General features: G+C 39.6%; 1 protein-coding gene across 5 annotated transcripts in view; it reads right to left on the reverse strand.

Annotated features, from left to right (window-relative positions):
• The window catches only part of PRIMPOL (primase and DNA directed polymerase), a 45069-nt gene that overhangs the window by 16729 nt on the left and 2998 nt on the right, over window positions 1-25342 (reverse strand). For 4 of the 5 annotated variants that reach the window (XR_011169869.1, XM_069096034.1, XM_069096020.1 and 1 more), the window contains exons 2-6: window positions 22540-22790; window positions 17472-17569; window positions 15995-16124; window positions 7047-7194; window positions 1282-1569 (exon numbers count right to left, since the gene is read on the reverse strand). Coding sequence is in view for 4 of the 5 variants with exons in the window: in XM_069096034.1 (XP_068952135.1) it covers window positions 1282-1569; window positions 7047-7194; window positions 15995-16124; window positions 17472-17569; window positions 22540-22719 (844 nt within the window). In the remaining variant the exon portion in view is untranslated. Of the gene's footprint in view, window positions 1-1281; window positions 1570-7046; window positions 7195-15994; window positions 16125-17471; window positions 17570-22539; window positions 22795-25342 lie in introns of all 5 variants that reach the window. The other variant, XM_069096027.1, reaches the window with a different exon arrangement.

Here is a 25342-nt window from a genome sequence, read left to right on the forward strand (position 1 = left end):
GGACAATTCACTTAACCTATGACTTCAGTTTTCTCATCTGTGGAATGGGTTTTGGAATATTTACAGTTATAACATTTTATGAACTTTAAAGTATTATTGCTAAGTGAGCTATTATGTAATATTTAAATAATACTTTGCACAACCAGTAAATATTTATTGCTGTTGTCTATCTAAGGCTTTTTATCTAATTTATTTATCTAATTTATAGAACTTACCTAATTTAAAAATTAGCTTTTCTACAAGGTTACAAAAGAAAAGTTTTCTTGGAAAGGAAATTCAAGTCTTCTCTGAAATTGTCAAGGAACACTTAAGAAAGCAAATCCTTATTAAAATGTTCGTATTAGTCTTGTAAGCAGACTCTTTGAGGCAGCTGGTGCTCAGTGAATAAAGCAATGGGCCGGGAGTCAAGAAGACCAAAAGTTCAAATCTGGCCTCACTTATTTACTGGTTATGTGGCCCTGGGCAAGTCACTTAATCTATTTGCCTCAGTTTCCTTCATCTGTAAGAGCACTTACTTCTCAAGGTTGTTGTGAAGAACAAATGAAATAAGATCTGTAAAAAGCACTTAGCACAGTGCCTAGCACAAAGTGGGTGCTATAATATAAATGCTTATTTATTCCCTTACCTTCTCTTCTATAGGGGCCAGGACTCTCAGAAGCTGGATATATGTCATATGAAACACCATTAAGGGGCAAGGTAGGCACAGTGTTTGGCTACTGGTGACTAGCATGGCTGGATTTGTGGATCCCCGAAAGTTATGTTGACTCAGTTCCCAGCCCTGCTTCTTAATCAATCAGGGTTGGGAGAGGCTCTGTTTGGGGAAGGCAGAGAAGGCAACACAGTCTATGGCTTTTTATATTACCTGCTCCTTATTGTGTCACACAACCTACAAATGGTCACACACTTGCTACCTTGGGGAGGAAATGAGATGCAAGGGCTCAGCCCCCTCTGGTGAGATAGATCTATCCAAATTGTCTTTAAAGTTACCAGTAAAATCTGGCCCCACCTTTAAGCCATCACAAATTTTCAGGGATGAGCGCATCCGCTGCTACCTTGACATACTTATAACAAATCCCTTTTAATTCTTTTTGTCCTGAGTTTTGCCTCACTAGTCAGGGTGAAAGCCCAAATGAAGAATTTTTCTTTGAATAGTACTATTCTTTGGCCAGCTTTCTAAAAAACATTTCTCTCAATTTCCTTTGAGGCTACTACAAAGCCACCCCAATAGAATAGTAATTCCAACAGTTATGAATTTACATGAGTTCACAAAAATTTACATACCCACATCCACAAAAAGGTGATTATCTCCTCCTTTATTCTTCACAATTAAAAAGGAAAGATCTGGTCCATTTTGCTCAGATGTCCCCAAGCCATCTACCTTACATGAATTAAAGGGCCGGCTTTTTGCACTATTTTTATCTTCAGATACGTTTGTAAAAGAGGGTTCTGATTTCACTAGTGTTTTTGAAGACGAGGGAAACATATGTCCTGTTACTTCTGGTATCTTGTCATTAATTTTACTGTCATCTAACGCAATCACAGGTTGCAAAATTTTTCTTACAAAATTACCTTAAAAAAGAAAACAGATATGATTAATTGGAACAATTGTTTTATTCAATTTAAAACTTCTAGTGTTCACCATATCTACCTAAAGAGCAAGTTTTCTACACCCTCAGAGTAAGTCAATATTTTCCCTTCTACTTGGGACCTATGTGCATAGTACATAAGGAAAGAAAATAAGGAATCAAAGAAATCAAATAACCTAACAACTGGTTTGAACAATAACTGAATTTATGGCTGCCACCCAAGCAATCAGCTTCCACTCAGTGAAAGGATTTCATCAGCTGATCTAAAGGACTTGACCCCTTCAGTGACCTCTACTCCTCTAATCCCTATTGCTGATTTTAGCTATTCTAGCCCCATCATCCCTAGTATTTTTACTAATCCACATCAGGAATATGATGTTATGCTATGGGCACTACATTTTAAGAAGGACACTAAGTAGCACATGTCCAAAGGAAGATCATAGGGGCAGTGAGATGACTGGGAACTATGCCACATGAGGATCAACTGAATTAACTAAGGAAAACTTAGATTGGAGAAGAATGTGCCAGAGTCTTCAAGCATCTGAGGGGCTGGTATGAAGCAGAAGGGTTGGGCTTGTACTTGGCTTCAGGGGATAGAACTAAGAGCAATGGGTAGAAGTTACAAAGAAGTGGGCTTCAAGTTAATATAAGAAAACATTTCTTAAGAGTTATGCCAAAATGGAACAGGCTGTCCCAGGAAGCCATGCTTTCTCTATCACTGCCTGTCTTCAAGAAAACCAGATAAACACCTGAGGGGGTGAAGGGGGTGCTCAGAGCTCCTTTACCTGGTTCCCCTCAGATTCAGACTCATCCAGCCCCAGGAACAGATTCACTCTTGACCTTAATAAAGCCACTGAAAGTCAAGCTAGAGGGATTAGGGTCAGGGCAAATCGATGATCTGGAGTAGAAGAGGTCAGAACAAGGGGTTGAAGAGCTAATTGGAGACACGTCTGTTTACTGATAAATCAACTGAATCACTCACCAAGATGAACACAGACAAATCCTTTAGATTTCTTCAGAAAAAAATACATTTATAATTATGCATAATAGAGAGTCAAATCTGCTTCATCATAAAGTTTGGATTTTGTAAAATGATTTTCAAAAGTAAATTATGTTTTTGGTATACTTGGCATTCTGGTGAAGTCCCCCTAAATAAACCCTTATTTCAAGAAAACTGAGTATCAGAAATACTGCCATTAGCAGTTAGCAATTAATTGCCATTAGCAATTAGTCCATTAGCCTGTGAGCTCCTAAAAGCAGAGACTGTTTTTGACTTCCTTTGTATCCTCAGTGCTTAGTAGCAAGTCTGACACACAGTGGGCACTTAATAAATACTAGCTGGCTTGACCATCCACATTGAAAAATAGGTCAATCAAGAGCTTCCTTAGATTTTCTAAGTTTGCATATTCTATAGTTTTAACTCATAAATACTGGCTAAATTAATACTGCTATGAGGACCTGAGAGATATCATGGAGTTGTGGGTAGAGAGCTGGGTTCAGCTCAGTTAGGAAGACCTGGATTCAGGTCCTCCTGCTGACACTCACTGACTGGGTGACAATAGGCAAGTTCCTTAAACTCTCAGCACCTTGGACAGTTCCCTCACATCATATACTGTTGGCAGGAGCAGAGGGAGTTCTCTTGCCACCAGTGAAACATAGATCTGTATGAAATGAGGCTAAATAAAAATGAGGACTACTCCAATTTAAAAAGTCACAATAAATCTATGTGTAACATAAGAGATTTTAATACCCAATTTGTAAGATTTATTCACATGATTAACACTCCTAGATAAAATTATGTAACATTACTAAGCAAATCAACCACTACCACTACAAATTCATTACCTCTCCCATACTAAGCTCTCACTAGAGCTACTAAAAAAGACTGCTCTTCCCTTCCATCTTCATTTTCTACTGTTACAACATTCCTAAACAGGACCAAACCACTGTCATCCTTAAACAGGATTACCTTAGTCACGTCACTTTACAATCTGTATATTCTATTTCTTGTAAATTAGTAAGAAGACAAGAAGCAAAAGCAAAACCATTGACTTTCTGTGCAAATAACACAACTGGCTCAAGGATATGGTGACTAAGACACAAAAGGGAGCAGAAGAGACTCCAAATAGAAAATGGTATTATTTTTCCTGGAAACTGGAAATTATGTTTCCTGACTAAAAATTAATTAAGGGGCTTAAGATGACGGAAAAGGAGGCTGGATGATATGGAAATGGAAGACATTCCCAGGAAGGCAGGCCCGTGTGCTGGCTGGGTTAGAGCCCACAGAGAGGCCTCCTGGCCCCTCGAAGCCCCGCCATTCTGGTGCCTCACTAGATTTGTATTTCTGAGGCTACATCAAATCCTCTAGATCTTTCTCAACTGTTCTTGCCCAAGGCCCCAATACCTCTAGGCCTTGCAATAACTGAGCATCTCTAAGACTATTTTATCATGGGCAAAGTCACAATTTCTAAGCCTTTGGCCCTCTTTTGTAATACACATCCAGCACTGTCTCCACATGAACAGGAAGCCTTGTCCACACAGCCAGAGGCCACCAAGAAGAGGCATCAAGGGAGACACACCTTATGCCGTGCCCCAACCCTGGGGCTAACCAAGTTCAGGCTTTCTTAGTTTTTAGGGAAACTCCAGCCTAACCATGTTAGGGAAGAAGGGGAAGGCATGGCAGATGTTGGTCTTGTCACAACCCTCTTTTCTATATATTTTTTGGCTATCTTTTATCTCTAGCTCCTGTCCTTTCACCTCAGCCCCTAAATTGTTAACAAACTTTTGTAACAAACACTCAGAGTCAAGCAAAACTGAATTTCCAGTTGGTCACCTCCCAAACTGCCATGCCTTCTTCTGTACCTTGTGGCACGCTTCGTCACTGTTTCTCTGCAGCTGTGGGTGGTTCATCAGAATCTTGAAGGATTTCAAAGTTGTTTTTTTTAAACAATGTTCTCATTCTGTTCACTTCACTTTATCTGCATTACCTGCTCATCTAGGTCTTTTCATCATTTCTTACTGTTGCCTGCATGTAACCTCCCTGGTCCTCAGGCTCCTCATCTATAAAATGAGAGGACTGGATGGATGCCTCTGACGTCCCTTCCAGCTCCAAACCTGTAATCGAGTACTGAAGGAAGATTCTTTGATATATTCAAAACCAAACACAGAGGCTTTGATCTTGGGTTATTTGGGTTAACAAAAGTGCCAACAACAAAAGAAAGTTAAAGAGGCAAATTTGACTCCTGCTCAGGGCAGAGATTCCAACTATAGCTATGTGCCTGGTTGAGAAGGCTCTAGGTTAACAAAAGTGCCAACAACAAAAGAAAGTTAAAGAGGCAAATTTGACTTCTGCTCAGGGCAGAGATTCCAACTATAGCTATGTGCCTGGTTGAGAAGGCTCTAGGGAGAACATCAAAGGAAAAGGAAGGTTACAGTGTTTATTTCTGCATTCTAAACCAAGGAAAGATGTTTGAGAACTCCAAAAGACAAACTGAAGAAAGAAGTGAAAAGGTTGTGGAAGTGGGAAAGAAAGAAGGAGAATTACAGAAAGAGAAGGAATCAAGAAACCAGCCTGGAGACAATGAAGCCTCAACCTCAGGCTCCATGTTGGCCAGAGGTGCCACCATGTCATTTTCAAGTGACCCAGATATGGTGTGAAGAGAGTGCTGATGAAGAATTTTCTCTGCTTCCTTTGCCACCCCAGTTGGTCCCAGGACATTCTGAAGACTTGGAAGATGCCCTTATGTGTCCTGACCTCCCACCGACCTACCAGACTGTCAGCAGGGAAGTGAGTTATGGTGACAATTCTGATGCCAGCAATGAAAAGCAAGACAGCGGCAGTGATTCCAGTGACAACCTTAGCCTGAATGATCATGCCAATGATGCCTACCGCAATGAACATGTCAAAGTTCAAGATAAAGAATGCACACCTTTCCAACTTGCAAATTAAGTTAGAACACTACAGGAATATTACAGAGAGAAGAGGAAAAGCTGTAGAAGTGAAAGAGGAGAAGAAAAGCACAAAGAGAGTGAAGCCAGAAGTCAATGGGAAGATCTGGAAGTCCCACTTCCAGGCTCCACTTTGGGTGATGGTGACACTGTGTCTGCTTCACGTGACCCAGAGAACAAAGAAAGTGAAGGCAGATTTGATGGAAGAATTCTTTGTGCCTCCTTCGTCACCCTCATCTACTCCAGAACAATTGGAAGATTTTGAAGATGACCTAGACCTAGATCTAGATACCACATATCTATATAGGACATATAGGAAGTCACACCTTGCTGTATGGGGGGTGCCACAGCAAGGTCCTAGCTGCATGTTCCCTTCTGATCTTTGCCTTTGTAGGTTATGCTGAGGGATTCCAGGTGCCACTTTCCAAACCAACAGGCAACCCCACGAAGCCAATGTACACTCAGATTCAAGAGCCTGCCATTAAACAGCAGAGTTGCTGGAAGGGCTTGAGGGGGGCTTTCCTCGGATTCTCTCCTGCTTTTCTTTTTTCCCAGTGGCTAGCTGGACACAAGGGAGGCCAGTCTCCCTGCACCTGCCTACTCTCTTCCCTCTTCAGACAGCTTTAAGGACCACTAAAAATTTAAGTTTAAAACTACCTCAAAACAATAATAGTGAATGTGGCAAAATTATACAGAAAAACACATGTCCAAATGAGAGATCAGAGAAGACTCCCTAATCCCACCACGTTAAAAAGACCAGAGGTTTGGGAGTTTTGTCTGGGGCTTTTTATGTGCTGATTATTTGTGCTGACTTTTCTCTTCCCATTTTGCCCCCTGAAGAAAAATCATTTGTAATCAGAGCTGGCTTTCTGGGAGAGCATGGGGGAGGAATGTGGGCAAATATTCTGGTGATGGAAAGAAAGAAATCATTTTAATAAATTTTTTTTGAAAAAAACAAACAAACAAACAAACAAACAAAAAAGAGGCAAAGTTTATGGGTGTTTCTTGGCAGGAAAGATAGGAAAACATGTGACACATTAGGTTTGAGGTCCAGATAGAGGAGCCCAGCAAACAACTAGAAATATGAAACTGGAATTTAGGGGAAACAACACACATGTGAGAGGCACTAGAACAGAGACAATAAATCCAAAGAAGTGTCTGAAATTGCCAAAGGGGAAAGAACAGATCAGTTTTCAGAAAAGAGCATGAGGAATCTTGAGAAGGGAGAACAACTAATGGGAACTGAGAAGGAGCAGTCAGAGAGGTGGGGGAGACTGCACAGTATGGTGAAAAGAGTAAAGGACTTGGAGTCAACACATCAGTGTAAGAAAACTATCTCAGTAAATCAGTGGCTTTGAGACCACAGGCAAATCACTTAATCTCTGAAAACCTCACTGTCCTCATGTATACATTGTGATATGGGTAAAAAAAAAAAAAGATCAGCATCCAACACAATTCTATGGTTTAAAAAAGCTAAGTTTACCAAAATTTAGAAATAAACAATGTACTTACCAACATGGATATTATTTTTAAATGCAACATTATGGAGCTGAAATATTAAATGTCGACTAAATTTTTCATCAGTGCTAGAATCCAAGTTGAGAACATCTTCTGCTGAACAATTAACACTGAATAACTCTTGAAGGGCTGCACAAACATGCTAGAAAATGCAAGAATATAAACAGTTTGAATGCTTTAATTTTTCTTAAGAAAACATATTTAAGAATTTAGATGCCAACAATCTTCCTAGTGACTGGTTTTTATCAGAATCAAATTGTATGCTGAAATATTTCTTACACACTTAAATATTTAAACAAAAAACGAAGGTTTACAAACCTGAGTTCTCCCAAGAAGAACCTGCATTCCTCACTCTGAAATTAACTTAACTAAACTTCTACTTGATTGCTGACCCTGGTTTCTGACTTGCTTTGTTTCATTTCCAGCCATTCCCAGGTTAGAGACCAGTCCAGCAAAATTCTGTTAACAATACATATTTGAACATACTATATGTACATGTGATGAGAAGATATGAAAGGGTTGTTAACAGAAATGATAAAGGGCATATCCACATCAATGGGGTCATAAAGCCACTGAAATAGAAGATTCATTTTGAGTGTCGACACTGCATGCCATTAAAACACTTCCAACTCAAGCCATTTTATACCAGCTGCTGTATCTGAGAAAGGAGATCATTTAGAAGCAGCATGGTGTAGTGGAAAGATTGCATGATTTAGCATCAGAGAACATGGGTTCAAATATGTCATTTATTTCCTCTGTGACCTTGGATGAGTCACACTCTCTGGTCTCAGCTTTCTCAACTCTAAAATGAGGGGTTAGATGAGATGACCTCCCATCTCTAAATCTATCATCCTATGAAATGGATAAAAGGACAAAACACTGATTCTGATGATCACTATTTCCTACAGAAGTTGAACAAAGTAAAATAATGACAAAGACAGAGTCAAAAGACTTAGAGGCTGCTCCTGCCTATGTACTTTGGACTTCTGGGTCAAGCAGAACAATGAGCAACATCGGTTTAGAATAGGGGCCTTCTGCAGTCCCTCATCATGGAGGGGAGTGACATCAGAGCATGAGCTATGCTATCTCATAAAACCTAGAAAAGCAGTGGAGAGGAATAAGATCCTGAGGGCACATAAACATGAAACAGGAAGGAAAACAGAAACATAAAAAACAATTTTTTTTTGCCAACATTTGAAAATAGAAACCTATTTTAATCAGTGATGATCATGAACTCTACCACCTCAGTACCTGATATGAGAAAATGGCATTTAGTCAGGAAGAATGGATAAATCTGACCAAACACACAGAGAAGAAATTCATGTAACACATTAAAAGAATCAAGAGATCAATTTTTTTTTTAAGCAACTGGGGTTAAGTAACTTGCTCAAGGTTACACGGCCAGTTATTTCTGTGTGGGTGCTAAGTATCTCAGCCCAGATTTGATCCCCAGGTCATCCTGACACTGGGGCCGGTGCTCTTACCCGCTGAGCCACCTGGCCGCCACTAAGCAATTGGGGTTATAAGTAACTTGCTCAAGGTTACACAGCCAGGAGTTTCTGGGTGGGTGCTAAGTATCTGAGCCCGGATTCGATCTCCAAGTCATCCCACCACTAGGGCCAGTGCTATTACTCGCTGTGCTACCTGGCCACCCTGAGAGATCAATTTTTAAGGTGTATCAGAAAGGGAGACTCAGAAAGATTAGAAAAGGTCAGACATGGTATTATTAACCATAGAAGATTGAGAAGACAATAGCCAACTACCAACCTACATATCTATTTTGCCATTGCAATAATATCTTTCTGATAATAATCTAGAAATGCTTTGAAGGGTTTTTTTTTGATGAAAATATGAGAAACAGACTTTTTGCACAGCAGAAGACTTCTTCATGTCACACAATAGAGGTTTACGAGAACCCACTGTTTAATGTCTGATTACACCAAAGAAGCGTTTGATTCAGCAGAGCATAACGTAACCTTAAAGGCTCTTGTCCAATAAGGACACCCTGTAAAATGCTAAGATGGTAAAGCCCTCACTGACTGATGCAACCAAAGATAGCTCTTCTCATTAATTCCTCTGAATTGCCAATATATTAGGAGGTAAAAATGGAGACATATTCGCTAAAGGCATTCCCCACACTCTCAGGGCATGTGTCCTGCACCAAGTCCAAAAGGAAGGTTTCTGACCAGATGTAAGGTTCATGGGCTATTTCTGTTTGTGAGTGACATTGTGCTGACTTCATCAAACTTCAGGATACCAAAGGCCCCTCCCTCAGTAACATGTGTAGCCACTTTGAAAGATACAGTCTAGAAATTCATATAGGAAAAACAAACTAGATGAAGAATTCAGATTACAGCATGCAGGACTAGGAACTGGATATGGATGAGCTGGGTCCATAAGTGAGTAGGAGAAACCATGCAAGATGAATCATGTTTGGGGAACTACTAAGCACTTTTAATGATGTCACGTTGGCTGCTACCACAAATGCCTGCCCATGCGACACATTATTAGCAGTGTATTATCACAGTAAATCAGAATATCCATGATTTCAAGATAATTAAAATGCCAGGTAATCCAAAGGGCAAAGAGGCATGGTGGGTATATACACTTGTCAGTGACGAGTGAAAGCTGAGAAGTGGAATAAATGACATCATGTCAAAGATGTCTATCTTGGGAAGAGCAGACCAATCTCATAGGGATAAAAGATGTGTATAGCCCAAGTGGTGTACTTGTATCTAGGAAATACTAGGTTTTACATAAGGATATTGACAACAGCAGAGGTTAGACTGTAATCTGTACCTATGGCAGGGATGCACATACCAATGAGCCTGCAGAGCTGTCAGAGTAAAGTGAAGCTCTGACCACCTTGCCCCCATTACTCAATGAACTTCAGTGTTCCCTATCACCTTTGGGATCAGATGTAAAATCCACTGTCTTTTAGTTTTCTGAACCTGCCCCTCCCCCACTCTTTCAGTCTTCCTTCACCTTACACCCTCCCTATGAGACTTCCTGTTTATTGCTCAAACAAGACAGTTACAAGGTCCCAGGCGCAGGGCATTTTCACTGGCTCCACAGCCTCCATGCTGTGTGTGCCTGGGATGCTTCCCCTTCTCATCTCCATTCCTGGCTTCCTTCAAATCCCAGCTCAAACTACTCTTCCAATCTCTCTTAATGCTAGAGGAGCTTGCTCCCCCAGTATAGCTTGTTTGTATATTCTCTCCCCCATAAGACTGAGAACACACTTTTACCTTGCTTTGTATCCCCAACACTAGTACAACACCTGGCACACAGTAGGTACTTAGCAAATTTACTGACTCCTTAGATGCAAAATATAGGAATATGATCGTTTAGTATCTAAGCTAAAAGGGCAAAGAGAGCATTTTCTTTTCTGAAAGCTTTATAGGGGGCAGGCGGCTGGGTGGCACAATGAATAGAGCACCAGCTCTGGAGTCAGGAGGACCTGAGTTCAAATGCGGCCTCAGACACTTAACACTTACTAGCCATGTGACCTTGGGCAGGTCCCCCTCCAAAAAGCAAAAAAAAAGCTTCATTGATGAGCTTTGTTTTTGTTACAAACATTTACAGATTATCCCCACCACATAAGAAATTTTTTGCAACAAAGTTAAAGATTAACAATATTGTGAACTCAACAGAAAGCCTAGTTCCACAACTGTAGTGACTTCTAAGTTTTAGTTTTTAAAATGTTTTAATACTTTTTAGTTTTTTTAAATGAACGGAAATCTATTTTTTCTACCTCTTACTTCCCACCCCAAAGAAATACCAATTCCTTGTAACAAACACGCAAAGTCAAACAGAACATTTCCCTCAATGGCTATATATAAAAATAAACAAAGGTCTCATCCTGCATCTCTCAGGGGGTAGGCAGTATGTTTCATTGATGTATGGATCAGCGTCATCACAATGTGGTCATTATTGCACAAACTGTTCTCCTGGTTCTGCTCATTTTGTTCTTCAGCAGTTTATAGAAAGCCTCAAAATCATTGGCTTTTAATGACATTATAAGAATCGTTCTGAAATGGACAAATGAAATGGACATGACAGCCAAGCCAATTATAATCTGATAGGAGTGTTTATTAACCAGCTGGTAACTGCCTCCCCAGTAGGGAAGACAGCCCCGAGTCTTCTGGAAGATACACTTATATAGAGTTAGGTGTTACTAACAACAGTGTGGTTCCAAGGGGGGGTGTAATGCCGTTAATGCAGTTTCTAGTGAAGCGTTGATTACCGAGCAAAGCCCTGGATACAAACATAAACAGACCTGCATCTGGGGCATGTTTTCTAGCAACACAGGTAAAAAGTCCCCTCGCTATTATGGCCTATCAGGTGGTTTCCAGGGACCCTGGGAGGGGCCCCTTCTGGCAGGTTTAGGGGGCTTTGGTGTATAATTTCTGGTGAGCACTTCAGTTCTGGCTCTGCTCCCTTCACGCTGCATCAGTTCATACAAATGTTTCCAGGTCTGTGTGGAATCATCTACTTCTTACAGCTTGACAGTGCTTCTCATGTTCCTATACTAGGACTCATTCACTCATTCCTTGTCTGATGCTCATCCTGTCAGTTTCCAGTTTTTTGCCACCACAAAAGAGAGCTGCTATAAATATTTCTGTGCATATAAGAACTGTTTCCTGTTTTCTTGATCTTTTTAGGGTCTATGCCTAACAAAACCTTCAAGAATTATAGATTTGACGAATGCAAAATAACCAACAAGCTAAAACTAATTTTTTCCTAAAAGGGGGGGAGGGTTAGTAATGTTAAATAAAGTAACACTGTTTATATTGGCAGCATTTTCATAAAGTAATTCTTATTTAAAAAAAAAAAGAACCCACAAAAATACAGTCCCACTGATAATGCAGAATTGGATTTGGATTTCTCCCTTGGCAGGCGAGGAGACAGGGCACAAGCAACTGAGGAAGGAACACAGAAGCCTGTACTTGATCTGAGCTGAAAGAAAATCAGGGATTTTAGTAGTCAGAAATGAGGAGAGAACACGTGGAGGACAGCTATGTAAAGGTAGGGAGACAAGACATGGAGCCTTGGGTACGAACAAGAAAGCCAAGCTGGATTCTGGGGCTATGCACCCCAGCGACAAGCACTCCAGCATCCCCAGGGTGGCTGCCAAAACAGGTTCTTAGATTTGCTTTTCTAAAGGAAAGCAACTCAAAATAGGTTAACAATCTTGCTTTAATCAAAAATGTCATTTACCTAGTTCAGGGGGAAAAGGTCAGCACCCCAAACTTCAGAGAATACAAACAAGTTACAGGCAGAAGTTACAAGAAGACATAGAAACAGATCAACCAGACAGGCCTCCAACTATCTGACCATTACATCCATGCCTAGTCATAGTTACCAGAGAGGGAAGCATCAACATCTGGGTTTTCAAAGCCAAGGAGCTCAACAGCTGCCCAGAGTCTCGTCTGGTCAAATCACACAACACTTCTCAAAGTGAGCCCCAAAACAAAGTCTCGCATCAGGCTTTATATAGCCTTCTCCTGGCTCAGAGAATGTCACAAGCCTTTTGACCCACTGCCCAATTGAAAAGCATTCCCTAAAACCAAGCCTCCTACCACAGGCTCCAGGTGCACTTAAGCCTATCAAAGGGGCTACAGGCAGGAAAGATCTTAAATTTCCATTCCCATAACACTAACCACAACTCTCCCCTATCCTCTTTCTTAACTCCCTTTTCCTACTGCCCTTGAGAAATGATTATTTCTCTCTTATATTAATAACCAATTATCGGGGCAGCTAGATGGCACAGTGAATAGAGCACCGGCCCTGGAGTCAGGAGGACCTGAATTCAAATACGGCCTCAGACAGTTGACATACTTACTAGCTGTGTGACTTTGGGCAAGTCACTTAACCCCAATTGCCTTCCAAAAAGCAAAAAAAACAACAACCCAAAAAAAACCAAAAAATAACTAATTACTAAGATTTTTTTCCATTTCTTCATTTAGAAATAAAGCCCTGTAGGTTAATATAGCCAGGCTTTGAAGGACACTACAGGCTTAGCCCAAAAATCTGGCCCACCTAGATCAACTTATTTAAGTGGAATTGTTACCTCACCCAACTAGAAAAAACCTTACACAGAGAATTTAATCTAGGTGAATTCTGGCCCATTATGTTCTACTCAGGCTTGGGGTGGGATGGTTGTGGTCAGATCCTAGGTCTAGACTGGAGGGGGTGGTCTGAGAGTAAGAGTGAAATAATAATCAAAGTCACATCCCCCAGCCCCTCATTAGGTCTACCTCTCATTATAATATAAATTTTCTCATTAATACTTAACCAATCAGAGATGACTGCTGCCTGTGTGAAGGCTCACTCTTCAAAGGGTATATTAGCATTCAGGCCTCCATGATTCATCTTTAGTTTATGAGAAGGCCAAATGACCATCCTCTTATTAATTACCACCTATAATTAATAAAATGATTACCCAGAAACTGTCTCAAACTTTTCATACATCATACATACCCTTATACCTTGACCAACTCCAATCCTGAATTAATCTCATCATCCATTGCCTTTCCTCTTATGCAAGTGCTGCTGAACAGACTTGCAAGAAGTCACACAACTGTGCTGACCATGTTAGATCTCACAACAGCAAGGCATCCTTGTAAATCTAATAACTCCTCTATCCCACCCACCACAACAGCTGTTCCAAATGTTTCTGTTCTCTCCTCAGGCCTCCCACAGCACCCTCCCCTTTACCCTCTCACCCAAGGAGCTTATACCCTATACTTGAACTAAGAAAAATCGAGGCCATTAGCCAAGAGCTCCCTCTTCTCCCCTTCTACCTCTTCTATACCCCTTTGACATCATAACCTAGCATCTCCTTTATTCCAGTCTCCTATGCAGAGGAAATCCTTTGGTCAACCTTTCCACATGGGCTTTTAATCCCTTTCCCTCCTGTCCTTGCCCTCACTCTCATCCTTTCTCTTCCTCTACTCTAACCTCTTCCTATCTAATGGATCCTTTTCTGCTGTCTTTAAATACTCCAAAGTCTCCCCTATCCTCAAAAAATCCTCACTAGATTCTACTAGCCCTGCTAGCCACCACCCTATATCTGTCTTCCATAGCACTTCAAAAAGCTGTTTATGCTTATCACCTCTAGTTCCTCTCTTCTCATTTTGATAAACCCTCAACACTCTGGTTTCTTTAGACTTAACTGAAATTGTTCTTAGAAGTTACCAGCGATCTCTTAATTGTCACACAAGATGGCCTTTCCTTAGTCCTCATCTTTCTCAACCTTTCTGCACTGATACTGCCTTCTTCTCTTGGACCATCTTGTGACATTTCTCTCTTCTGGTCCTCCTCTACTACTCATTCTTTGTTTTCTCTGCTAAATCATCATCCACATTTCACCCCTTAACTCTATCTTGGGTCCTTTTCTCTTTCCACACCCTGTCACTTTGTGATATCACTGGCTCCCATATCTACTTTGTGCAGATGACTCCCCGAACCACATTGGCTTTGTTCAGTTTCACTATCACTACATCCTATACTCACCACATCCATGATAGAGCTTTTCTCATAAATGCCCTCCTCTTCCAAACAGACATTAGAATGTCTGTTGAGGGCATCGCCATATCCTTTCCTTTACTCAGGCTTGAATCTTGGTGTCACCCTCAATCCACATATCCAAACAGTTGCCATATCTTGTCGATTCTTAAAATTCCTTTTATCATCTGTCTCCTCTACATGCAAGGAGGAACACCTCAGTAATTCAGGCCCTCATCATCTCTCAGCTTGCTTTAAGTCCCTCTCTTCTCCAACGATGCTCCACACAGCTGCCAAAGTGATATTCCTCCAGAAAAGATCTATGTCAGTCCCCTGTTCAATAAACTATAGCAGTCTTCTATTACCTCTAAGATCTAATGCACAAACTCCTCAGGCCAGCATTTAAAGTCCTTTACCACCTGACTCACATTCACCTTTCCAGTCCTATATATTACTTCCCTTCAAAAAATCTATGGTCCAGCCAAACCAGCCTGTTCCTCACACCTGACATTCCAGCTGTTGTCTCTATACCGTGGCACAGACTCTCCTCAACACCAGTGATGCTCTTCCTCCTCACCTCCTTCTCTTAGAATGCCCAGTTTCCTACAAAGCTCTGTTCTAACACCACCTCCTATGTGAGGCCTTCCCTGATCCCTGCCTTCTAGTCCCTCCCCTGCAATAACCTTGTATTTACTTTGCATCCATTCTATGTGTGCATGTTGTTTCCCTTGAGAGAATATTAGTTGATTAAGGGAGGGACCGTTTCATTTCTGTCTGACTCCTCTGTGCCTGACCCAGAATAGGCCCTTCATAAAATCTTGCTGATTGACAGAGGAGTCAGAACACCTACATCTGAATCCCAGCTGCCTCTTCCTACCTGCACCATCTTTCAGGGAGATGTTGATTCTTAGTCACTTCCAACTTTAAATCTATGATCTTCTTTCCTTTTGAAGTGACCCAAAATGAGATTAGTACTACAACCATATTTTAAAAAGTAAGAAAAACTAAACAAAGTGAAACTTAACAGAACTTCATAGAGACCTAAAAGGGGACCCATTGGACAACTGTTCATAGCTTATTTGTTAATTCCTTTGGTTCTACCTTGGAAAATGTTAAAGATTCCTTTTATTGAAGATTTTCTTCCTTATTCTGTATGTTTGATTATCCATTTTTTATCAATGGTCATTCAGTTTATATTAAAATAAATTTAAATAGACTGCATGACATCTTATCCAACCTGCCATTCTGTTCACTATCAGGTCCAAGTGGAAATCAAAGGGGGCAAAGTTAAAAGGTAGGTGACAGAAGGGAAAAACAGGGCAAGTGAGCAGTTCACACATGACATAGATTAGATACATGTGCTGTGAATAAATAAGAGTGCAATGTAATTGGATATATTAACAACAACTTAGGTCTATAAGGTAGGCTTTTACCTCAATTAGTAGTGCAACCATTTCTTTTCCATCTGCTCCTGGATTGGCAGGTTTACTAAACTCCAAATCAAAATAAAGCTTGCAAGCAGCATTTTCAGGAATAACTTCATAGCAGTGCATGAGATTTTTCCTAAGTCAAAAAATTCAAATTGCACATTTCAGGTCATAGTTACTTTTGTGTTTTACTTTAAAATGGCAGACCTGTTGCTAAGTTATATTTTGCCCACATATTATTACTAAATAATATAGATAATTGCTGTTCAGTCATTTTAATCATGTTCAATTGTCTGTGATCCCATCTGAGGATTTTTGGCAAAGATACTGGAATGGTTTGCCATTTCCTTCTCTGACTCATTTGACAGATGAGGAAACTGAGGCAAACAGGGTTAAGTGACTTGTCCAGGGTCACATAGCTAGTAAATATCTGAGGCCAGATTTGAAATCAGGAAGATGAATCTTCCCGACTCCAGGCCTGGCAATCTATCCACCGCTTCTACCTAGCTGTCCCAATATAGATGACAGTATAATGTAAAACGTCACTGGACTTAGGGTTCAGCATATACTTTTTCCTTTGGACAAGTCACTGAAGTACTTTTAGACTCAGTTCCCCATCTGCAAAATGGAGATAATAACATTTGCCTTCTTCAACCTAAGTCCTACTCTAAGACTTCAACCTTTCTTGTAGTTTTCATGGTTCTCTCTGAGCTCTCTCAGGCCAGGCCTAGCGGGGTTTGGAGGTGGGCGGTGTCACATTCTCAGACAGATCTAACCAACTTGGGGAGGTGCTCACAGACAAAGATAGATAGGCTAAGCTCTTCAAGGCCAAAAGATGTCCAAAGAAGCTCATCACCAGCTGGTGAGCCCACAGGTGCTTCATGTTTTTGGCCACAGCACGGAGGAACGGCACATCCAGCTGTGCCAGTGCAAGGAGCACTCATCCTTCTGATAAAGATTAAGGGGCTTGGGGAGCATTGAAGTCTTATCTACTTCACAGAGCTGTGGAAATACCAGGTGTTCTTCAAGTGCTTTGTTAAACATTAGATAAATGCAATGATTGTGATTGTGATAAAATTAACCACTAAAAACGCCTTCATGGATCACAATGAAGATTTTCACATTACATTTAAAGAGACAATCTTTGTTCAGCAGTATAAATTTGCTACAAACTAAATTTTCTTTTGTTATCACAAGTATTTGTTTTCTTATCAAATCAAGTAACTACTTCTTTATGATAATTATAACATGATTAACGTTTTCCTAGTGGTATACTTTTAACATCTGTCTTTGAAAGGGCCATTTCATGAGCCTAAGTCATATAAACTGAATTATATTTTTTTCCCCTAACATCTGACAAAAAAATTTATGGAGAATCATAAAAATTATTCTTGCTTCAGAATTAGGTTTTGTAAAGTAACTAATTCTATAAATCACCATTATGGAATTGGGCCCATGTGTAATGCTTCCACAGGACACTTACCGGGACTTATAGTAAAACCAGAGTTGAGAATAAGTTGTTACAAGGTATATACGTTGTCCATCTCCCACTTTATGTTCCAAAGCAAATACATGCACATCCTTTATAAAGACAAGAATAACATTACAAAATTCTCATACAATTCATGTCCAAATTTAACTCCTGATATCACAAGTAATTTTCCTCTATAAATTAAGAACTACCATTTTCAAATCATGAAAACCAAGAAAAACAATCTTCAGGATTTCTTCTATCAATGTTAAATAGCCTAGATATACAGGACTGTTTACAGATCAGCTACTTTCTTTTAGTTTAGTTTATCTCTGAAACTACTTTCAGGAAGTTATAATAAAAACAGATGACTAGTATGCACAAGAACAGCTGCGGTCCTCTCTTCTGGGGGAGGGGAAGCAGAGTTGCTGGAATCTTGAGTAGACACGTTGTTGATTAGTGAAATTCTAGTTCCCTAATAAGTTTCTCTGGTTTTGATTTGACAGTAGTTCATGAGTTGGCCCTCTACCAGGATTTTCATTTTCTCTTTCCTTCAGTTCTCTGAGTTCCCCTCCTCTAGCTAACCAAGGAGTGGTCTTATTTTTCTATTACCCTTGGTTACTTCTCCTCTTCCTTTACGTATCATACAAAGAACTTCAGATTTGGGTTCATATATAAACTGATGCAGAGTGGAAGGGAGCAGAACCAGACGAACAACTCGTACGATAACGTCAATATTACAAAAACAAACATTTGCAAGGACTTTTATAAATTAATGAAAAAAAGAGAAGAATCAGGATAACAATTTATACAATGATCACAACATCATAAAGACAAACAACTCTGCAAACTGTCAGAACTCCTATCAATACAATGATCCTCCAGGATTCCAGAGGACCAAGGACAGAGATGTGATGGATTGAGAGAGCCAGAAGAGACATTCTTACAAGTCATTGAGAGAAATTTGCTTTCTTTTCTTTCTCTGTTGACTCCCTGAATTTTCCCATCCAGACATCACTGGTACCTTCTTTCAAGGAACCTAGAACACTTGCATATTCCCCTGAAGTCCCTAGATTACCTAATCAGCACCCTGACATCCTTTCCCTGTCCCGTCTCCACATAAGCCCTAGCAGTATTCTCATTAGTTTGAAAGTTCCTAAGGAACTTTGCTTCTACTGGCATCATAATAAACTTTGCCATTTGACTGGAAGATGGTTTGAGTGGGTGAATTCATCCCAGAGAACGCTGCCCTGTACCCTGACATTTTGGGGGCCCCAGCACCCCTAAAGCATGTCAGGACTGGTGCTAAAGACATAAAATGTCATATGCATCTCCAGACGAAGTCACTGTTGTTGGTTCTACTTAACGTTTTTGTGTTGTTGTTGTAAGACTGCTTTCCAGTTTTCCCAACAATTTTAACCAAAATAACAAATTCTTATCCCCCAAATTTAAATCTTTACATTTGTCAAATACAGGGTCACTATATTTATTTGCTGCTGTAAATCGTACGTCTACTCTGTTCCACTGATCTACCTTTCTATTTCTTTTTTTTTAAATTTTTTAAATTTTTAATTAATTTGTTTGTTTCCTTTTAGTTTACAGGATTCAATTCCACAATTCCTTGAGTTTCACATTTTGTCCCCCTCTCTCCCCTCCCCACCATGGCGGCATGAAGTCAAGCATAGGATCTGTAAATACTTTCACATTATACATCAGTCAGGTTATAAAGATGGATTGTATCAGATGGAATGAAACATGGTGAAGAGGACATAAAACCAAACAAGAAAAGGAAAAAGATCAGGTATTTTGCTTCCACCTGGATATAAACTCAGTTCTTTCTAGTTCTTTCTCTGGATGCACATATTTCTCTCCATCATGAGTCTTTTGGGATTGACTTATATCACTGCATTGCTGAGGAGTCCAGTCTATCAAAGTTGGTCATCACACATACGTTAATTGTGTACAAATTTCTCCTGGTTCTACTCTTCTCACTCGGCATCAGTTTGTATAAACCTCTCCAGGTAAATATGAAGACTGTCTGCTCCTCGTTTCTTATAGCACAATAGTATTCCATAACATGCATATACCACAACTTGTTCTGCCATTCCCCAATTGATGGGCACCACCTTAATTTCCAATTTTTTGCCACCACAAAAAGAGCTGCTATAAACATTTTTGTACATATGGGTCTTCCTCACACTTCTGTGATCTCTTTCGGATACAACCCTAGAAGTAGTATTGCTGGGTCAAAGGGTATGAAATTGTTTACAGCCCTTTGGGCATAATTCCAGAATGGTTGGATCAGATCACAACTCCACCAGCAATGTACGAGTGTTCCAATTTGCCCACATCCTCTCCAGCATTTGTCATTTTCCTGTTTTGTCATCTTAGCCAATCTGAGCTGTGGTACCTCAGAGTTGTTTTGATTTGCATTTCTCTAATCAATAGTGATTTAGAGCATTTCTTCATGTGCTTGTAGATATCTTTAATTTCTTTCTCTGAAAATTACCTGTTCATATCCTTTGACCATTCATCAACTGGGGAATGACTTGTATTCTTATAAATTTGACTCAATTCTCTGTATATTTTAGAAATGAGTCCTTTGTCAGAGATATAGGTTGTAAAGATTCTTTCCCAATTTCCAACCTCCCTCTTAATCTTGGTTACATTGGCTTTGTTTGTACAGAAGCTTTTCAATTTCATGTAGTCAAAATTATCCATTTTACATTTTATAATGTTCTCTAATTCTTGTTTAGTCATAAAGTCTTTCCCTCTCCACAAGTCTGACAGGTAAACTATTCCTTGTTTTATGAGACTGCTTACAGTATCAACCTTTATACCTAGATCATACACCCATTTAGATTTGATTTTGGTATATGGTGTTAGATAATGGTCTATGCCCAGTTTCTGCCATACTATATTCCAGTTTTCCCAGCAGTTTTTGTCAAATAGTGAGTTCTTATCCCCAAAACCAGGGTCTGGGGGTTTATCAAACTACCTTTCTATTTCTTAGCCAGTACCAGACAGTTTTGATAATTACTGCCTTGTAATATAATTTAAGATGTGGCACTGTTAAACCTTCCTCATTTAAATTTTTTTTCAACAGTTCCTTTGATATTCTTGATGTTTTGTTGCTCAAAATGAATTTTATTATTTTTTTCTAATTCAGTATTTTTTGTAATTTAATCAGGATGGCAATGAATATATAAATTATATGTAAAATATAAATCTCTTTAATTTTTAAAAGAAAATATCTTTAAAAAGTGCAGAGTATTTTGAAAGAGGCTGGTTGTAATTTATGTCTCTCTCCATCATCACCACATTTTGTTTTTTTGTCTGAAACTTCCCTTCGAGGCTTCTTTGTTAAGTAATCTCTTGATAACAAAGGATGTTGTAAAAGTCAAATAGTGCTAGATTCTTTTAAATTTACCATGTAGGACATAGCAAGATATTCTAAGTTAAGAACAGAGACAGCCTCTTTCATTCTCTGTATTTATCCCATGGCTGAACTCAATATTTGGCATATAAGTAAGTGTTTAACCAATGATCACTGACTGACTTGTCTATGTCCCTGAGTTTAATAAGTGCTTATTGATTAAAAAAACATCAAGCCCTGGGCTCTGCCATTTTATTAGCATTAGCCAATGTAACCACAGGCAGTTAAAACTTCTGTGTCTCAGTCTCTTAAACTATAAAATCAGGTAAACTCATTTTACTGCATACCTCAAAGGGCTGGAATGGGGAAAGTACTTTTGTAAACTATTACAGCTTTATTTAAGTATCATTCTCATCACCATTCCTCTTCAATATCTATCTTCCCTTGTTCATGGGAGACAGAGTAAGTATGGGATCCATATCATTGTGACCCAATGACAAGTCCCCTACAAAGACACACTAAGGCAAGACACATTGTTCAGAGAAATGGGAAGTAAATAAATCACAAGCTCAGCAGGCCCATGAACCTCTGTTCAGGCCAAAACAAAGCCTAAATAAAATAGGCTGCTTGTTTAGTGGGAAGCAATGGGGGTGGGGTGAGGATTATAGTTGGGTAAACCTTCAGTTACTCTTAGACCTTCCCTGTTCCTTAGGAGCATGGACACACCTGGAGAACCCAGATGAACAGAAACTTTCTCTCTACTACGTTAAGAGTCTGAAAAATTAAAGAGAGAGAGCTTGAGGAGCTTCAATCTGGACAAAGGAACACTCTGCCAGAGAATATATTAGAGTAGGATTTCCAGAAGATTGCCAATCCAGGAGGCTTAAAGAGAAGGCAGTAGGACTTCCTCCTCTGAGACAGAAGAGAGCATATTTCTTATGTTGCCCAGATCGCTATTCATTAATCGCCACAATAAAACTACAGGACTCAGTATTCCCTCTGCTCCTTTTCAATATGACATCCAAGGAGGTTCATACATCATGTTGAATTATTGGAAAGCTTGGCCTCATAGCTAGGACAAGTCCCTTGACTTTCTAAGGCAGAGGGAGAGGAAAGGAAGGGAACAAGCATTTCTATAGCACCTACTATGTGCCAGGCACTATGTAAACACTTTACAAATATTACTTCACTTGATCTAATTTCAGGTCGCAAGAGGTCTTCATGAACAGCTGGTCAAAGAGACGGGACTTACCAAAAAGAAACCACAAAACTATTTTACTCCCTTAGAAGAGCTGGTATAATCAGACTGTGACTAACATACAATGAACCCCGGGGGAACTCCCCACTTCTCCAAACTCTCGGGTCACTCAGTCAATAGCATGATCCTATGGGCACTAGGCTCCTCTAGGTGTCTTTGGGTGTGAGAAGCATTCACTAGAAGAGCAAACAGATGTCAGCTAGCATCAACCAAACAAATGTCACCTGCAGCAGTTCAGGCATATACACTGACTAGACAGCAGCTATCACAATTGTTTACAAATGGTCAATGAAAAGTTAGTTGCGGGGGACTCCCTGGAAGCTATTGTCAAGTCAGGTGATGGTGACATGCTCCTGATAGAACCTGGAAGATGCCAACGGCTCATTAAAACACACATACACTTAAGTTGTAAAACATTTTAGAAGGAACAAGAAAGGTCATCTTACCTCTTTGCAGGTTCTGACAAAGTTAAAAGCTTGAGCCTGCCGGTGAAACAGCCTCCACACAGAGGATGGGTCCTCTGGCTTGGACAGCCGAGGTTTATAGACTGAACCCAGCGGTCTCCTTTCATACTGGGATGCTCGCTCTCCAATCTTCTTCAGTTTTTCTTCCCATTTTCTTTTCATTGGTTCAGAAACCACAGAAATAGAAATCCTAATATATTACAATCTGAAAATCCTCAACCGATACATAATTTCTGTCTCAATAAAGAGGAAAAATGAATACAAAGTTAAAGTCTAGAATTTATTTCCTTCAATAAAAACTTTTAGGTGCAGCTAGGTTGTGCAGAGTAGAGCACTCCCCCTGGAGTCAGGAGGACCTGAGTTCAAATCCAACTTCAAGACACTTCACACTTACTAGCTATGTGACCTTGGGGAAACTAACTGCCTTGCCTTTCCCCTCCAAAAAAATAAAAATTTAAATTGTTTGACCTCCAGCATGTCAGTTCATATTTCTGCATCTGCTTCTTTCTCTGAAAAATGAGGGGATGGGCTTGATCATTTCTAAGGTAGCTCCCATTTCTAGATCCTATGATCCTTCATAAAGATGAAAGAGTGGGAAAAAGTGCTAATAATTTTTAGTTTTGACACTGTTGGAGAATATAAAAGTACTATTAGATTTCACTTTAACAACAATAGCTAACATTTATACAGCATTTGTTATGTGATCCTCAACAATAGGTGCCATTATCCCCATTTTACAAATGAAGAAATTTCAGTTAGCAAACTGAAGTAACTTGCCCAGTCACACAACTATTACGTGTCTGAGGCCACATCTGAATTCAGGCCTTCCTGACTCCTGGCCCAGAACTATCTCCACTGTAACATTTAGCTACCCCATTTAACCATTATTATGCATTTAAGAAAGGTTATCTTTCTTTCTTTGTGAAAATAATAAACCAAGAAGCAATAAAAATCCCCCCAATTTTAAGAAAAACAATGCCTCAGAATAAAGTTGATAGTAAGTGTCTGAGAAGCAGGAAGTTCCATTCGCCCACATAACCACTTTGTCCAATAGTCCCTGTTGTGGTAGGGACTGTGGGTTAGAAGGAACTTGAGGAAATGTTAGAATGGAAGGTTAAGAGCTAGATAGCACCATACAGGTAGGGATAGGGGACACAACTACTCTTAATCCATTCTTATGAAGAATAAATCCAGTATCAATTTAACTTTGACCTATACCACATACAGATATTATGCTGCCCTGTGAGAAATTAAACAGTGAAACAAAGTTCAGCAGTGGGCAAATTCACTTTACTGTATATACTTCATGGGGCTGTCATAGGCAAAGTACTTTTGTAAACTATTACAGCATTACATAAATAATAGCATCATTTCTCCTCCAAATATACCTTCACCTGACTGTTAATAGTTAAATGTTAAAAACTCCAGTTTTGTCCTTTGTTGTCCAATATGAACAGTGGGTGTAGAAGTAAAATGGGAGGGAAGGAGGCTAGATAACAGAGGATGAGAAAATGGAGAACACAGAATCATACTTTTTTGGTTTTATCTTTTGTTTTCATTCTTACAGGCTGGAAAAATATAAAATATTAGAAAGTTCTTTATTTCTTTTTTTTAATTAAAAAAATTTTTTTTTTGCTTTTTGGAGGGGGGAAGGCAGGGCAATTGGGGTTAAGTGACTTGCCCAAGGTCACACAGCTAGTAAAGTATTAAGTGTCTGAGGCCAGATTTGAACTCCTGACTCCAGGGCCAGTGCTCTATTTACTGTACCACCTACCTGCCCCAAGTTCTTTAATTCTTGATGAGGAAACATATATACAATATAAGGTTTTCTGTTGTCCATTTGCAACATTCTCCATGACAATGGCAAATACTTCTGCCACTTGTTTTATGCCTATCTGCTATTAATAATCAAATAAAATTGACAGTTATCTCTATTGTGTCTATTGAGTAAATCTTCTACTACCTGAACCTATGAATAGGAGAGCCCTTAATGTGGCATTCCGTTCTACTGAATTAATGCTATTTTAGAGTCAATAAACTTTTCATTTAATCACGTGACAGCAAAGATGTGGTTGGCTATAGACTATTAGTTGCAAAAGATTACCTAGTCCCTCTCATATTTTCATTATAAATACTGTCAGCCCTACTTAAGTTATTCTCATAAAGACTATCTAGATACATGGGTCTATAGCTTTTGATCTCTGAAACATTTCCTCCAATAGTTATGTAATACATTACTTTTTTCCCCAATAGTTTGTATGAGTCTTAACACTGTCTCCTCTTCCATGACTGTCACCATTCCTAAGGAAAGAGAAGGGTGCAGCTTTGTGTTTTTCTGTTTCGTAGGTTGCCATAGCCAAAACAGCCATTCCATTCCCTAGTGACCTGCGTATTAGTGAGATTGGTCATGGGGTAGCCAACACAGCCTGTCACTGAGACTATCCAACCACCCCATCAGTATGACTTTGCACCCTACTTGTGGTCTTCAAGACCCCAGGGTCACCACCATTCCACAATAAGGCACTGGCGGAGGACTCTTAGGGAGGTTGTGGGCAAAGACCACCTTTAGGGTAGCAAAAGCTAAATTTATAAATTGTCTAAAAACTATGATTCTTAGCATTTTTTGTCCCTTTTCCATAAGTCTGCTGCCATAGAAGTGGAGAGTCAAACAAAGGTCAGGTCACTTGGCATCTTTTTTTGTCTTTGGCATTAGGATTGATCTGGGTAATAAATATTCTGGCAACTGGTTTCCAATATGAACTACAACACCAAGTTATTGTAATTA

Source organism: Petaurus breviceps, unplaced genomic scaffold (genome assembly GCF_028583685.1).
Source record: "Petaurus breviceps papuanus isolate PSGF00001 unplaced genomic scaffold, PetGlider_PUasm1.0 126, whole genome shotgun sequence".
Classification (NCBI taxonomy): Eukaryota; Metazoa; Chordata; class Mammalia; order Diprotodontia; family Petauridae; genus Petaurus; species Petaurus breviceps.